Source organism: Scomber japonicus, chromosome 1, assembly GCF_027409825.1.
Source record: "Scomber japonicus isolate fScoJap1 chromosome 1, fScoJap1.pri, whole genome shotgun sequence".
Taxonomy (NCBI): Eukaryota; Metazoa; Chordata; class Actinopteri; order Scombriformes; family Scombridae; genus Scomber; species Scomber japonicus.
In genome coordinates, this window is record NC_070578.1 from 10,068,367 (window position 1) to 10,084,621 (window position 16,255).

The window sequence follows — 16,255 nt, forward strand, 5'->3', positions numbered from 1 at the left end:
TGTGGTGTTCGGGGTCTCTCTCTTTTTCTTTTGGGATTAAACTGCACAGAAATGATCCTACTTGATTGACTATACTAATTGAAGGATTAATGGAAGCTTTCACTTTGATTATTCGACACAAAATCAACAACAAAACCTTCAGTGGAGGTTCTGTGGTCTGATTAGTGTCTATTTGAGTGAACTCTGAGGTCTAATGTATGTGTATTTGGAGATCTGTGGTCTAACGCTTGCCTATTTCAGGGTTTTGTCATTTGACGTGTGTCTATTTGGAGATCTGTGGTCTAAATGTGCGTCTATTCTTGGGGATTTGACGTAAATGTTAAGTGCCCTGCTCCACATCACCTAATGAGCTGCTGTTTGCTCGCCCACCTTCTCTCTCTCTCTCTCTCTCTCTCTCTCTCTCTCTCTCTCTCTCTCTCTCTCTCTCTCTCTCTCTCTCTCTCTCTCTCTCTCTCTCTCTCTCTCCTTCCGGTAATGTCATTCTTTCAGTGTATAATACAGTCCCTTTGGGACCGCAGGTTTTCTTTGGGAGGGGAAATTTCATGCAGCATCTTTACATATTCTCACTGAGAGTATTCACACATTTCAAGGTGACAATATTTAACCAGTGTGTGTGACTTCATGCAAGCAAGTGGTTGCTCCAGTGAGAGTTTTTACCTGTGCGTGTGTGTCTGTGTGTGCATGGTTTCGTGAGTGTGCATGAGTGTGTGTTCCTGCAAGTGTGTGGGGTGTGTGTGTGTGTGTGTGTGTGTGTGTGTGTTTGTGTTTGTGTGTGCATGTGGGATTGTATGTGTGCGATATCACAGGAAATAAGAGAAACCTGCAACAGCCTTAGCTCCTTGTTGCCATGGCGACACTTCTGGTTACAGGAGTATCTAATAGGTCTTCCATACAAATTAACGTACTTCTGCGTGTGTGTGTGTGTATACTGAATATGCATTATATGAATATAGTCATATTCATTTTAAAAATATACTATGAAACAACTATTATGTTTCTAATAATAACATATTGCATAGATCAGTATTATTAATTGTATTTTTGTTTTTATCTCTACCACATCTTTCTTTACACATTTCATACATATATAAATTAAACATGTAGTCTGCCATGTTTAATATGCCCATATGTCATATTCTTATATGTATTACTGTATTCTTTAGGGATTGGTAGTGTTTCATTGTCTGCATTAAAAGCCAGTCTTATCTCACTACATGTTTATTATCTTTTGTGTCATTTAAAGACATTAGTATGCTCGAGTAGATGATTCCTTGCTGCTATAATAAACTGTGAGGTGTGATTTTAGGTGGTGTGTTCAAAGTGACAGTAATGTGTGAAGAGTGAGTCATTTAGTAAGTGTCATCCATATCAAAGAACACGAACGGTCGTCTTCTCATGATGTTATGCATTAAATTGATGCCATATGGGCTGATAATAGGACTTGATGGTGCACTTCTTGACAAACTGCTTTGTTATTGCCCCGGCAGAGATGTTGTATTTCTCAATAAACGTATAGACAGATGCCTCATGTTCATATTTAAACTGATTCAAGGTTCTGGTCAAATCGCTTGTAAGTCTCTGGCTATTTACTATTGAATTTAATGGCTTTCTGAGCCGGAGGGGTTCCTTAAGTCAATTGAATTATTTGACTTGAAAGCGGTCAACTTTCTTTTATTGAGTTGGCTGAGCCCTGAAGCTCCACACAGCCTGGTCTGTTTCCCTTTCTTTGTCAATTGTACTTTGCTTAGTTCCATCCATTAATGCAGGCCTGTGAATTCACTTCCTTATTTCGCTCCTTATTTCATTTTACTACAGTTATAGATTCATATCATACTGCAAATATAAGTGCGCAGTGATGCAGGCTGCGACAAATAAACGCGAAGATACCGAAAATTAAATTTTACCTCGAAAGGAAGAAGAAAAAGTATCAGAATGACCCACAGAAAGATTTGCTAATTGGGTTTCTGAAACAGAATGACATCAAACCACAAGCGAGGAAATGGTTGGAAAAAAACAGAGCAGAAATGACGTCAAGCGAGAGACATGAAGCAATTGATGTAAAATAATTCACTTTAACTTGTCTTTGTTTTCTCTTTCCCCTACAGAAACTTGTCAAAGAATCCTCTCACCACTCTGTCATGGCAACTCTTCCAGCACCTCCAACTCTCAGAGCTGTAAGTCTTTCTTTTCCCTGTCTGATCTCTCTCGCTGGCTTTTGTTTGTATTTTATTAGAGCAATTTATCATCGCTCCCTGTGCACTATCTGCCTCAATACAAATAGTCTTCTCTGGATTCCATTATAATTCCTGTCTTTGTTGTACAAAACCTCTAATTTGTCTGAGCCATGTAAAAGACTGAACCTATAGGCAGCATAGTGGCACTGTGATCTTATAAGTCATTTGTTGACTCAATTAACACACACAAAGGAAACGTAATGGGCTGTTAGGAGGAGGGAGTGTGACCCCATTTTCTTGTTTGTCATGAATATTTTAGCAATCATTTTGTTTATGAAAAGAGTTTGCTCTTTCACGACCAGTGGAAACATTGCAACGTCGACCCGCTTGTAATTTACACATCATTACGCCTGTCAGCACTGTCCATCATTTGAACCTTCACTAAGCTCTGAACGCAGACGCCGCTTCCTTTACGCCTCCCGGCATACGAAGCCGATGTATAGCAGGATGTGACTATTTCAAGCAGGCCTCCTTATTGTGCTATTTTCAGAGGTAGAAGCAGGGCAAGTCTTCTGAGAGCACGGCACAATGCTGATCTGGGGTAGTCCTGCTTCTGTAGCACTCCAAGCAGCGGAGTGGAGGGAAAGCCCCGCTGACATTGACAGCATAGTTTTGCATTTTGGGCACTTAGCTTCCGCTGTCATCCCGAGCAAAACTAATCCCTCGCACATGCAGGACCCACTGATAACACAGAAAGCTCATTCTTATCCATCCTGTGTAGGAAGTAATTCACACCAGACCCCATACCAGCGTTACACAAGTGTCATCTCACTATGGGCCCTCATCAGAGGCAGATGGGTCTCTGAATCCCTCATTGTGTCTGTTATTGGGTTGTGAATTTCATTATTCACTGGAATGTAAAAACTTTTGTACTTTTGTTGTCTTACCAGCTGTCCAATTCGCCTTTTTTTAGAAGCTAGTTTGGCATTTAGTTTCTCTTATTGCTGCCACTGCTGCTGTAGTGTTTCGGCTTTGCATCACATGCCTCAATATGAACTGCAATATACTAAGAGGTGGACAAAAAAACTGATCTTTTATACTGATGTTAAGTAAGATTAGTATTCCAAATTAAAACAAAATATATTTCTGTACTTCACTCATTTGCAGTGTGGCTGAGTTAGAAAAAGGTTACATCTCATGTACTTCAATGCACCAATCAGGATTTAGCAGTATCTAAATCAGAATCTGATGGTGGGTTGTTTGGTTACTTTCATTAAAATCCAATCAAACTACACCCACTCTGTCCTGCTGAAACACAGCACTCAAACAGAGTTTCTGAGGGTTTAACTGTTAATAATATTCATTTAGTCTTAGAGAATATTCTCAAGTTTTGAAGTTTTGAAAGTTTTAAAGGTGCAGTGTGTAGAATTTAATAGCATCTAGCAGAACAGACTTGTCAGAAATGGAATATGATATTCATAAGTATTTTTTAATTAGTGTAATAATCTCATGGAAATAAGAATCATTGTCTCTTTAACAGAGGCCACCATGTTGCACCACCATGTCTCTATAGTAGCCCAGAAGGGACAAACCAAACACTGACTCTAGAGATGACCGTACCCCTTTTTTCACCGTAGGTTCTCCTACATGCTTGGAAGGGGAAGGTGAGGGGAAGTGGATTCATTTGGTTTAAATAACTACAAACTACAAAGTAAAGACAAGCTATAGCTGCCAAATAGAAGAAGAATTTTAGAGAAGTCTCTCAAATGTGATGAAGCAGAGTAATATTATACATAGAAATACTCTAATACTAATACTATTTGTAAATTACAAATACATTAAAATGTTAGTACAGTACTCAAGCTCATTTACTTCCCTTTTCATCGAGATTATTGTATAATGCAGCTTTAAATCACACTTTTATACAAGTAAAACAAGATGAAAAGTAGAATTAAATGACCTTAAATTCCTCGACAGACTACATCACATTCAACACACTAAAATAACCAGTGCAGATCCTTCCCTAAACAAATCACCCTCACAGCTCACAGAGCAGGATTTGCTCAGATGTGCAATCCTCGTTCTTCTTAAGCAACCATTTTAGATGCGTACAAATGGTGTCTTTGTTGTTCTACATGAAGAGCACGACCAAGGCCGTGCCAGTGTTTCCATAGTGAATGCTGATGAGGAGCGAGGGTTTATGTCTATTCCATTTGGTGTGTTTGGTTAAGAGGTGTCAGTTGGAGTGGCGTGGCGGCACAGACGTGGGCCGAGGCGTTATGCAAGAGGGAAGCCATGTGGAATCAGGCCTCGCTAATAGGAAATGAGTCACTCTATCATGGGCAGAGTCTGCAAACGTGGTCCTGACATCATTACTCTCCTCACTGTCTACGTGCTCACCCAAAACCATATTAGCTCGGTGAGTGCCAATCATTCAATCATGCCAAATGAAGCATGCTCACTGGGTGGCTATAGCCTTTTAATTATTAGAATAGTACACAATGTAGTATCAATGATAAGTGCTCGCCCGTACTGCTGAACCACGCTGATATTATGTAAATACAGAAAGATCAAACCAGCTGAAATAATTTCCGTTTTATGTGACGAAAGGAAAGCATGGCCCTTTGCCATGACACTGCCGCTACACCGTGTTATCTCAACCACTCTAGGCACTGTTATTGAAATTCTATTTATTTGTGTTGAACAATGAAAGAGTACAATTTTCAAAAGCGCAACACGGTGACAGTGACCTGAAATGGATAGGAAAATTCACAAATTGTCTTCTTTTTTTTTTTTTAAAGCCTGGAATTACAGCCATAAGCATTAAAATAACAACGTTCTCATTGATGAATTCATTGAATATTTCATTAAGGTCCATTGCATCCACGCTACCCTTTAATTGCTTTTATAACTTTTTTTGTGAAAATGAAATGAAAATATTATCACAGGGGAGGGAAAAACTGTGTGTGTGTGTGTGTGTGTGTGTGTGTGTGTGTGTGTGTGTGTGTGTGTGTGTGTGTGTGTGTGTGTGTGTGTGCGTATGCAGAAATTACAATTAAGAAAGGAGGCAACACACATCAAACTGTTAAGGCAAGACAGAAAAGTGAAGCCAGGATTGATTCCCTGCTTGAATCACCATTTAACAACATCTAGTTTCAGGGTCTTATTTGCCAAGTTTGGACTGAAATGCTATATTTGCTGCGTCTAAGTACAACTTTAAAACGAATTAATTAGGTGTAAAAAAAACAAAAAAAAACGTGTTTGACTCAATCAGGAGAGTCGTATCACCTCTAAAGAATCACTGGACCATTTATTCAGCTTACTTTAACATGAAGGCAGGAGTTTTGTCTTCACATCTAACTGGATCAGCCTCTGAGTGTGTAGTCCGATGATCACTCCAATCAAATCACAATTACAATCAGTCAACCTGTATGATGAGGCAACACTTTAATGGGAGGGGAAAAGTGAGTCTGTGTGTTTTCTTTCCAAACCAGGCACTTCTTATCAAGCCTGGTAAAGTGTAACAACAAAACAGTTTGCTTTGTTTTGCAGGTTGGTTGCACAGATCTTTCACACTCTCCTGCAATATCTTAATATCAGTAACAATGGCAATACTATCAGTAAAATCTCAATAATCTCACGTCTTTTGTGGCTCCTGTGAAAAGGCCCCACCATCACATTGAAGCTTTACAATAGAAGTCTGCTGTGTGCTGCCACTGGATGAGACATAGATAATCGGCTCTGCCTCTTTGTCTATGTGCCCTTTAGCCAAAGGACCGGAGCTGCTGCAGTGTGGTGCACAGCCCAGCCAATCATGAGCCTGAGAACAGCAGCGGGGTGAAAGGGGCGGCTAAATGCTGAATCTGCCGCTGAGGCTTCCAGGCTGATATTATTAGAGATTATTTGAAGGGGAGTTAGCGGCAGTCACTGATACTTCTGTGTTGGAGGAAGCTCATTCTATCTGGACCACAAAAACAGGAAAATATTCTCCTTCTTTAGCAACTAAAGCGATCTGCCTGAGGCAGTGTGCATCCCAAATCCCTTTATTCTGTTAGTGCTTCTTTAATCCCAGCTCTCTGGGAAGCAGGGGCCGACGCAAAGTCAAACATGTACGCCTCTCACTGCAAAATGGATTTTTCTTTGAAAATATAAGAAATATGAATAGATCAAACCTGTAATCTTTTGATATGACTGCCAATGGATTAGGATGAATTAAACATTGCATTTCTAAGGGGTGCATGACAGGTAAATTACAAAATTTTAACCTTCATTTTATTAGGGTCCAATGGAACTCAGGGCAAACTCTTACTGAAATACATGACATTTACACAGAGTCTTCAAAAACATCAAAGACTGACTAGCGACAGGAACAGAGTGGATTAAAATATTAAATGTGGTAGAATAGACTGGGTTGGGAGCAGCACACACGCTTAGACAATAAAGAGGTCACTAGTTTAAAACCCAGAAATAAAGAAGAAACCCTCACTTATCAGCACTGTTGTCATGGAAGCAACCACATATATCAATGCAAATACAATACAAGGTCAGGGCAGATTTTGGGGGGTAAAGGGCACTCTGTCAGTCATTTTGAAGGAGGCAGACACAGATGAAGCAGACACAGATTCCTTTTTGTCCTCTGTCCCCTAAATACTACACTTCCTCCTGTGAAAGTCTTAACCTAAAATAATAATGATCAGTTTCTTTTCAGATACCAATAATCACATAACTAAGTAGTGTTTCAGTGAAGAAATGACTAAACATTTTGCTATGATTGTTGTTTCTTACAGTAGTTTATTCTTGGAGCCTTTAAGATGAGCTCTGGTGTCAGCAGAAGTTTAAAACCAGAATATATAAGTTTATTTAATATGCAAATGAATTGATTAATTGAATCCCTGCAAGATAATATGTGTGCTGTAACATCAAGTACAACATCACGTCTTTCTGTTATTTTTGTATGTTGTGTATATTTTTGTTCACAAAATAATCTGCCATATTTGATGAGGTTTACATACTTGTACGTTCATAGTTTATAATAATTACACTACTCCAAGTACTGTAGGGGATACAATATGCACAGTGTATCAAATGAGAAAGTACAGAGGGAACACACACACACATACACATACACACCATGTACAGCGTTTCTGTTGCAGTATGATGCTACAGTGATTTCATCAGCTGAAAGCAGCTGTAGATGGCTTAATGGTTAAGACCTCTCTGTTATTGTAACATAACTCAAGCTCTGCCTTAATCACACTACAAGTAATATGTGTCGAATCCGTGTCTTTTATACTAAACTCTCTAACTCTGATAATATAACTGCTAACTTTTTTTGAGTCATTTTGAATGCAGCCATCTAACGACTTCTATAAATGTAGCTAAAGCTGCAGCACCGCCTCTGTGCATTTGTGATAAGAAGCTGCAGCAGGGCAGGAACACAGACTTCAATTAACACCAAAACGGACACCAAAGTTTCACTGCCCCACAACTGCATCAACACAGCCACCAGTGCACCGCTTCACACACTTCAACTCCAGCAGGGCTTGCTTGGAGTCACAAAATGACCAAACCATCAAAAGTACAAAAAGAAACAACCGACTAACATGCAGCCAAGTTTGTGCTTTTGCCTGCTGCACTGGTGTGAAAGTATAGCTTTTTGGCTCATATTTGACCATATTTGAGAACCAGCATTGGCATTCATTTGGAGTTGTATTTTTTTTTCCACATGAGGAATGTGAGATCAATATTTACTCTCTTTTCTAGTTCTGTTTTTGGTGTTGAAACATGAATAAAACATTACAGAGAGCTGTGAGACGGAGCCAAAGTACATTTGAAGGCCGTCAAACAAAAACAATGAGCTGAAACACGCAAAATCACATTAATACACGCTTTATTAAGACACTTCACCTTAAATCTTGAATGGAAAATTAGAAATGGGAACAAACCTAATCCTCTTTATACCTACTCCATACTATACAGTAGCAGAGGCTCATGTATAGGGTACATTGACAAATTCACAGCATAAGAATATACCATAAATGTCAGACTGTGAATAGATATACACCCATCACTCTTCATATTATCAGACATTGTGCACATAGAGTATGAATAAATACACAAAGCACCTTTCAAAACATCTATCCTTTAAAAATAAGCAAAAAAATATATATCTGAAGAGTTCTTGAAAAAAGAGAGGAAAAAAAGCCTTAAGCCTCTGCTCACTTTGTCCATTTTTCTTACCCGGAGCCTTCCATGACCTGACTCGGGTGTCCCCTATCCTCTACATGATTGCAGTGCAGGTGGTTGTTGTCGATAAGCCAAAGTCAGGTCTGGCTCCTCAGACAAATTATGCCATAGTGGTTTGGAGAAAAAAAAAAGAAATAAAAAGTCAGCCAGTGAGAGAGCCTGGAGGGGACGCTGACTGGCCAAGTGGCTGCAGTCTCGCTCAAATGCAACAACGGGACAAAAAAATGGTGATTTATATATTCTCCTGCGTGCCCCGCTTTATCCATGACACAAGCAGAGAAGATATAGCATGAGGAACGATGGAGCTGGTCCAGGAGACAACCAGGAGTGTGGTGAAGCGATGATGCACACTTAGTACAGTGTGGTAAAAGCAACTGTTTAGCAAATTTAGCTGGATCAGGAAAGGGGGGAAAATGCTTATGTTGTAAAAGCTCCTGCTGACGAGAGGAGTGTTAAATTTGACATCGGTTTGAGTCGACTCTTGGTCCCCCCCCCTGCATTTATCCCCACTGATTGAGACATAATATTCTTTCTCAAAACTGTAATCTCTCTGACTCCCACAGTTCAAAAAAAAAAAAAAAAAAAAAGGCATAATTTGACGATTCTGAGAGGTAAAGCAGCAGTGATGTACAGTAGCAAACATGCAGTATATAAAACAAGACCGGTTCATGACTACATCTGCTCACTCAGCCTCGTCGCCTATGAATAGATATCCAGCTGTCAATCAGCTGCTTTGAGACTCTAGGAGCCAATCTGATGGTGTGACAGCTACATTATCTTTTTCCCACACTAAAATAATGATGATGACAGTAGTGGCCGCACTGTTTGATTGACAAGTGGTCTTTGGGAAGTGCGATGCCGGGGAAAAACAGCAGCGATGAATGTACGGCATGAAAGATGGAGACAGAAAATAGAGTGATGTGAGAAAAAAAAAAGATAAAATAATAACAAAAAGGCAATGAAATGCCATTTAACATCTGGATGTGTCGTACAATGTGACAAACGGGGTGCTTACAGTAGAACCACCAGCTACACATCTTCTCACTGACACACACACACACACACACACACACACACACACACACAGACAAAGCCAGGCATCACAGGCTACACAACACACAAGTCGCAGCCGAGATCAGGAGCACCGTGGTATAAATAAGCCAAATAAGGCGATTTATTAAACACACAGGATTTAAAAAAGCTAAAATAATTCCCGACAACTGTATAAGGAGAGGAAGCGGTGCATTCAAGCTGAGATCAAAGTGTGTGAGCAACAATGCAGTATAGCTTATCGTTGCTTGTGATCCGCAGCTCCTCAGCCAAAGCACCTGTGTGTACATTTCCCAGAAAAACAGCCTCCGGTGGTGATCATTACCTCTCCTCTGGAGTAGCGGGGTGGATCGTTAGCCAGCTTCAAGGAAACATCACGCTGTTAGCTCTCTGTATGTGGGGTCACACTGCTGTTTGCTTTTGTTCTTTTCGAAGTCTAATCTGCTCTCCTCCAGACATTTATCAACTTCCAGCCGTCAGTTTTTCCTCTTGTTGCTTTACAGCTTGTTTAGATGGAGCTGTAAAATCTGTCTGCGTACTCATTTCAAAAGCAGCGCTGTAGCTTCCTTATGAGAGTACTTTATCAAGTGCTGTAGCTGTATAGATGAATAGTGGGTAATGTATGGGAAAGGTGGTGTTTTTCTTTTATTAACAATTACCATAATTAGAGTATAAAGGGGGAAAGCCTGGGCCACCTTATAGTAGTGAGCTTTGATCCCTCGTGGTTCAACTTGCTCAGCATAAAACGAAAAGCTATAAGAGCAAAATTCTCCTCGGCACTGGCATGTATGGAGCCACCTGCGCATACATACATACTGTACATGTAGAGATTTCACAGTGCACATGAACGTTAATACATGTATTTCAGAAGTCGTCTGATGCTCTTTATTGTGTAAAATGACATTTCTAATTGCAAATACATCATGTATTGTTATTGTCTGACCTTATAGATGAACAGCTACATTCTGTAAGAGATTATACCTGAAAATGAGTCATGTTCTGAGCAACATATTGCTGCTTTTGTTCACAATAAAAGGTACATGGGTGCATTAATATGTTATGGTGTCCCAAGGCCACATTTTTCTGTTTCACTGCTGCTGGATGCAAAAATATTGCAACATCTGTGCCTGTAGCCTCCAAGTTCCCATTAAGCACAGTACAAATAATAGTACAAATAATGCATAGGCTGTGGTGATTTGATTACATGTAATTTAATTGAGGATATTGCATCATGTAAGAAGAAAAGTAGATCTTAAAAAGGAGCCCCTCTACAAAACATGGCCAAAAAATGAGCAGTTAATACAGAGCCCTGCTTTACTTGATAGTGTACTTCAGTGGTGCACATTCCATAATATTCAATAATTAATCACATTACCAAAAACCAGCTGATATGCAGTGAAGCTTTGGTTTTTGTCAGGCTGGGATGTGCAATGGTTAAATGTCTCCTCCTCCTCTCAATTTCCTGCAGTTAAAATTACCACCTGCTTTATTCTTCTATTATTTTAGGTGGAGAGGATTTTTTATTGCCTTTTCAAGAGACTATATTTAAAACAATGCAAATATGCCTAGACACAATTACTGTAGCGTGTTCACTTTTAGAGTTTACCTTATTGAGTGTTTCCCCTATGCAATTCAATGAAAAATAAACACACCTAAAAGATAGTTGTGGTAAACTGCAGCTGGAAATGTTATAATAAATTCAAGTTAGCCTGAAATAGAAACTAGACTTTCTCTTACTGATGAATTTATTTGAGGTTTGGCTATGATCATTAGACAACATTTGCATGATTGACTGCAATCATAGTGCATCTGTGCAAAATAATTGGTAATAATAATAACGATTAAGATAAATAGCTTTTCTGCAGTAATTAAAGACAAAAGCAGTTCCTAATGGACAGATGTGGTGTTTCTCTTTCTTGTAGCAGAACGAGATGCTCAATAAGGAAGCTGTCACATATGAAAAAGGCTCTGCCCTAACTACAGTATCGGATCCAGTGAGCTCTTCATAATAAGCCAGATCCACCTGCGGGAATCTATTCTCATTACTTCATACAGCATGATGGAAGTAGCGCATACATTATTCATGCCTTCTGCAAAATCTTATTGACCTCTGTCAAGGACAATTGGACAGGCATTCATCTTGACAAAATTGGCCAATCACAGCCTCCAAATTGTACATATGCAAAAATGCAGAGGTGGAGTACAATGTTGAATAATGTGACTCTGGGTTTCTCACTCTGCTGTGAGAGTGAAATGTATGCACAGAGGAGCTTCATGGCGTCTGAGCCTAATAGCACCTGCCTGCTGCTAACACTGCCTGAGACTGATTGCCCCAACACTGATTCGACCTTTGACCTATTCACATTTGAGCTATAGAGCTAGAACACATCTGAGGAGACTGTCATATATGCCAGATTGTTATACATGAGCTTCCACTATCATTATATTCCTGTTTTTTCTTGGTTATTATTCACACTGTTAAGCATATACAGTATATTGTCATTGCTAACATTGTCAATACGTTGCAGGTAATGGTGATACTTAACATAATGTCTACGCAGCAACAGATTAGCAGAGGAGTAGCTTCAGTCCTCTGTTAGTGTCTACATGTGATGCGTTCAGGCACATATTGAGTGTAGGTCCCCTGTGTTTTGGCAGTGCTCAGAGCCCAATAATCACTTTATCCTTCTTATCATGGTCAGTTTCATTATATCCAAGTGGTTACAAGGGAGTGTACAACAATCCTTATTGTGCTGATCTGAGGTTACTACTTTATTATGACAAAAATATAATAATTATTGTATCATTACTTTTTGCATTGCTGAAAAACTCATCATTGCTGTTTAGCTGCAATGTTAGAGATATCTATGCATACAATGCTCCACCTGTTAAACACCATCCTCCAGTATGATTTGGGGATGGAGCCTCCATCCTATATGCCTTACTTAGGCTCCTGCACCACTTCATCTCCACTTCATTCACACTTACACTTCAAAATTTTGCCATATAACGGCAGACTGCCATTTGAACCACTGCAGCTAAAACAGTCCTATTATATTAACATAATGGCATTTCAAGGTCAGACTATAGTCGGGATATAACAGTTTTGGAGGAGGCGTATTTGTTTATCTCTATAATAATATTCTATACTGTGAACACACAGGTGCACACATGCAGACAAATATGCCAAATAAGCTGAATTCCTGTATGAGTTCTGTTTTTGTTTTTTTGGTGACAAATGGAACAAATGTAGATCAGAATTCCCGGTAAATACCAGGATATCAATTCCTGCTCTCTGCTGTGTAAAAGGTTTGCTGTCATGTTGAATATTAATATTGGCTGCTACAGGTGAAGAGGCTTATATTGGTTGTCAGCCTCAGAAGAATGCTACGGCACTGCTGATATTGATTTTTTTTTTGTATGTTTTGTTTGTTATTATTAAAGCTGTTTATGTTGCAGAAGATATGAACTGAATTGTTTTAGTAATACTGGTGTCACTGCTTCTATTATTCCTGTGTTTTCTCCAGATAACAGTGTGGAGAGTGTTGTTTGTATCTTAAGTCGGGCAGTCTGGTTTGTCAGTGTAATTGCTGATTTTGTTGGGGTTTTTTTCTAATTACTTGATTTAAAACGTGTGTTTTTTTTCAAGGCGTCTGGACGGCGTGGTGTTTGACTGCGGCTGTGATATCCGCTGGATCCAGCTGTGGCAGCAGAGAGGAGAGGCTGGGCTCCACACGCAGGAGTTGTACTGCAGGAACGGTGCCTCCAAGATACGACTGCACAACATGTACATCCACAACTGCGGTAAGAGGAGGAGGAGGGAGGAGGAGGAGGAGGAGGGGAGGGCAGGAAAGAGCGGAGCGCAGTGTGTTTTTAAAAGGAGGAGAAGGAAAATAAAATTAAAAAAAAAAAGGTGGAAGGGTAAAAAAGGGAGAGGAATCAGCAGAGGGGAGAGCAAAGAAAGTGAAGAGGCGTTAAAAAAAACAGAGAGCAAAGAGACAGGAAAAAGCATGAAGGAAAGGGTTAAAGGTGAAATAGAGAAAAGAGGAGAGGAGTTGGAAGATGAGTTGAAGCGGGGAAGGGAAGAGGTGTGACAGAGTTCGTAGGGTGAATCTGATGTGAGGAGCTGTGTGTTGATTCTGACAGAGGCTGTAGACTCTGCAGTACTATCTCCCAGTGGTGACTCATCCCTGTGACATCTTGTGTGTGTGTGTGTGTGTGTGTGTGGGAGTTTGTGACTGTGGCTGTGTATGCCACTGACTCTTTTGTTCTCGTTTAATTACATTAATGAAAAGTGATTAATTGATTTGGTGTGAAAGTATGTCGACACAGGCAGTGACAGGCATGTACTAATATGAACATACACTGTATCTGCATGTGTGTGTGTGTGTGTGTGTGTGTGTGTGTGTGTGTGTGTGTGTGTGTGTGTGTGTGTGTGTTTACAGACTTGCCGGAGATCAGCGTGAGCCACAGCAGCGCGTTAGTGATGGAGGGCGACAATGTGACGGTGAGCTGCAATGGATCCGGGTCACCGCTGCCTGAAGTGGACTGGACTGTCAGCGGCCTGCACTCCATCAACACACACCTGGTTAGACACACACACACACACACACACAACAAAACACAACAGCATGTGTTTGTGTGCAATGTATTGTCACTCAACTGTTTTTTTGTGTCCAGATCCTTTCTAAATGTCCTCTTTACTATTGAGCTGATTAGCTAGAAGGCCCATTTTGATCCATAATCTTAATCAGAGAAGAAGAGGAGGGGGAGGGGGTGGGGTCTCATAAAGTATACCAAGAAAAGCAGGGCTTATTGTGTAAAGCTTGTCTTGAATGAGCCTAATAAGATAAAGCTAACTCAGAGGCACAGTAATGAGATCAGACTAAATCGAGTCTGATTTAAGAATGGCTCGTTGACGACTTTGAAACACAGACCTAAGACATCAAGCAACGGTCAAATCCATTCACAGTGAGGGGAACTGACATGTAAAGCCTTCATGTTCGAGGCTATACATTAACATAAGGAACATATATTATAGAAGCCAAAATAATGAGACAAAAACCACTGCAGCTGGCAAAGTAAAGGAGAACTTTTGGCACTTTTGCAGATCTTAGTTAGCTCAGATCTCAGAACTCAAAGACTCTACTCTAGCTCACTCTGTTAGAGCACTCTGTTTGTACTGGTGCCTTTATTGGACTGAGTCACGTGTCAATGATGTGAACTTTCTAGGTATCATTAAGTGCTGGAGGCTGATTCATAAAATGCAGTCTGAAATAAAATACATTTATTTTACAGGACACACATGAAATACGTGGGATTATCACTTTAATGGGTCTTGGTTTGCACAAGTGACATAACAGCCTTCACAGTGTGGACATATTTTTATTAAGTGACATTTAAAGAGAGGATAGTGGAAATGCTACTAGCTTTGATACAGCAGTCACGTGTAAGTGGTTCCTTAACTTTATGTTAATTTGCAGTGCGTTTAAATGCATATAGTGTGTGGTGACTGTACTGTGAAGTTACTGTAGAGGAGGAAAAAGATATGAGTGCATGTTTTAATTGCTCAGTACTGTAAGTTAGTGCAGCTTTTGCCAAAAGATGACAAATATGACAAAACTGACTCATGCACAGAGCAGCACTTTGAAGAACAGTGTTTCATTGATGCAGGTTGATTATTTTCATGATGAGACTTATTTAAACCTGCTTTATGAAACATTATATCCTGAAAATAAGCTTGAATTAATTGAAATAAGCCTAGTTTAACCAGCTATCTTGCTCTTTGGGGATCATAACTGATTTCTAATTAGCATCATGGTGATCTTGCTCTGTTCAAATATAAACCATTTTAGCAAAAGGCCTGGGTCAAACTAGAAGTGTCCAATGTCTGGCTCTCTGAGACAAGCTCCAGGGATGTCAGAGCAATAAGACAGCAGGGATAAACAACAAGAAGGGAGGAACATCATTTAATGAAATTGCTGTCTATATTTGTCATCTGTGTCTTTTAAAGTTTGCAGCGACTTTACAGATGAGAGTTAGTTCAGCCTCAGGCTCGATGTTTAAAGGTAGGGTTAGATACTCTAGCTCATTCAGATGAGTGAAGCGTTGGGGAACCTGGCCAACTTAAGGCAAGAGTGGAAGAACAAGTCTTGTGTTTGGCTACTTGAGGTGAAAAGTTGTAAATGTGTTAGTCCTGTCTCTATTCCAATTAGCGCCACAATTCACAATATATCACTCTCAGGCTTTAAGACTTATTAGCTAGCTTTTTTCTCCTAACACAGCTGCTGCGATTGTAGCCCAGATCACTAAAGTGATTAATTCTCACTGGTAGTGTACAGTTATTCAGTCTATTCTGTTTCTTTGTGGAATGAAATCAATTAATAATGAACTGATTCTTTTAATTAAGTGATTAAATATTGAAACACCAGTAATTTCATTGCATGTGATGTATATCTATCATGTACCTAAACATGTTGTATTATATTTCTGTGTCTGTCTCTTTATAGTCTAACGTGTACTGGCCAAACATCCACTCCATCAACCTGACTCTTTTCAACATCAGCCGAGATGACAACAACTTCCAGCTGACCTGCATTGCAGAGAACGTGGTGGGGATGACCAACTACTCCATTCAGCTCAACGTACAGTGTGAGTTGGATTCTGTTTCTGTGATTAAACCGTAAGGGGAAACACTGCAGAGGTGGGAGGAGCGAGGTGACATTCAAGAACAGAGTGGACACAGTAACTTATGAACAATGGCAGAGATTTTAATCTTACACTAC

At 39.9% G+C, this 16,255-nt stretch overlaps 1 protein-coding gene across 4 annotated transcripts in view; it reads left to right on the plus strand.

Moving 5' to 3' along the window:
* ntrk3b (neurotrophic tyrosine kinase, receptor, type 3b) overlaps positions 1-16,255 on the plus strand; it is a 177,759-nt gene that overhangs the window by 74,476 nt on the left and 87,028 nt on the right. For all 4 annotated transcript variants that reach the window (XM_053316253.1, XM_053316269.1, XM_053316277.1 and 1 more), the window contains exons 4-7: positions 2,106-2,174; positions 13,120-13,274; positions 13,916-14,058; positions 15,980-16,121. In XM_053316253.1, coding sequence (XP_053172228.1) covers positions 2,106-2,174; positions 13,120-13,274; positions 13,916-14,058; positions 15,980-16,121 — 509 coding nt within the window. The remainder of the gene's footprint in view (positions 1-2,105; positions 2,175-13,119; positions 13,275-13,915; positions 14,059-15,979; positions 16,122-16,255) is intronic.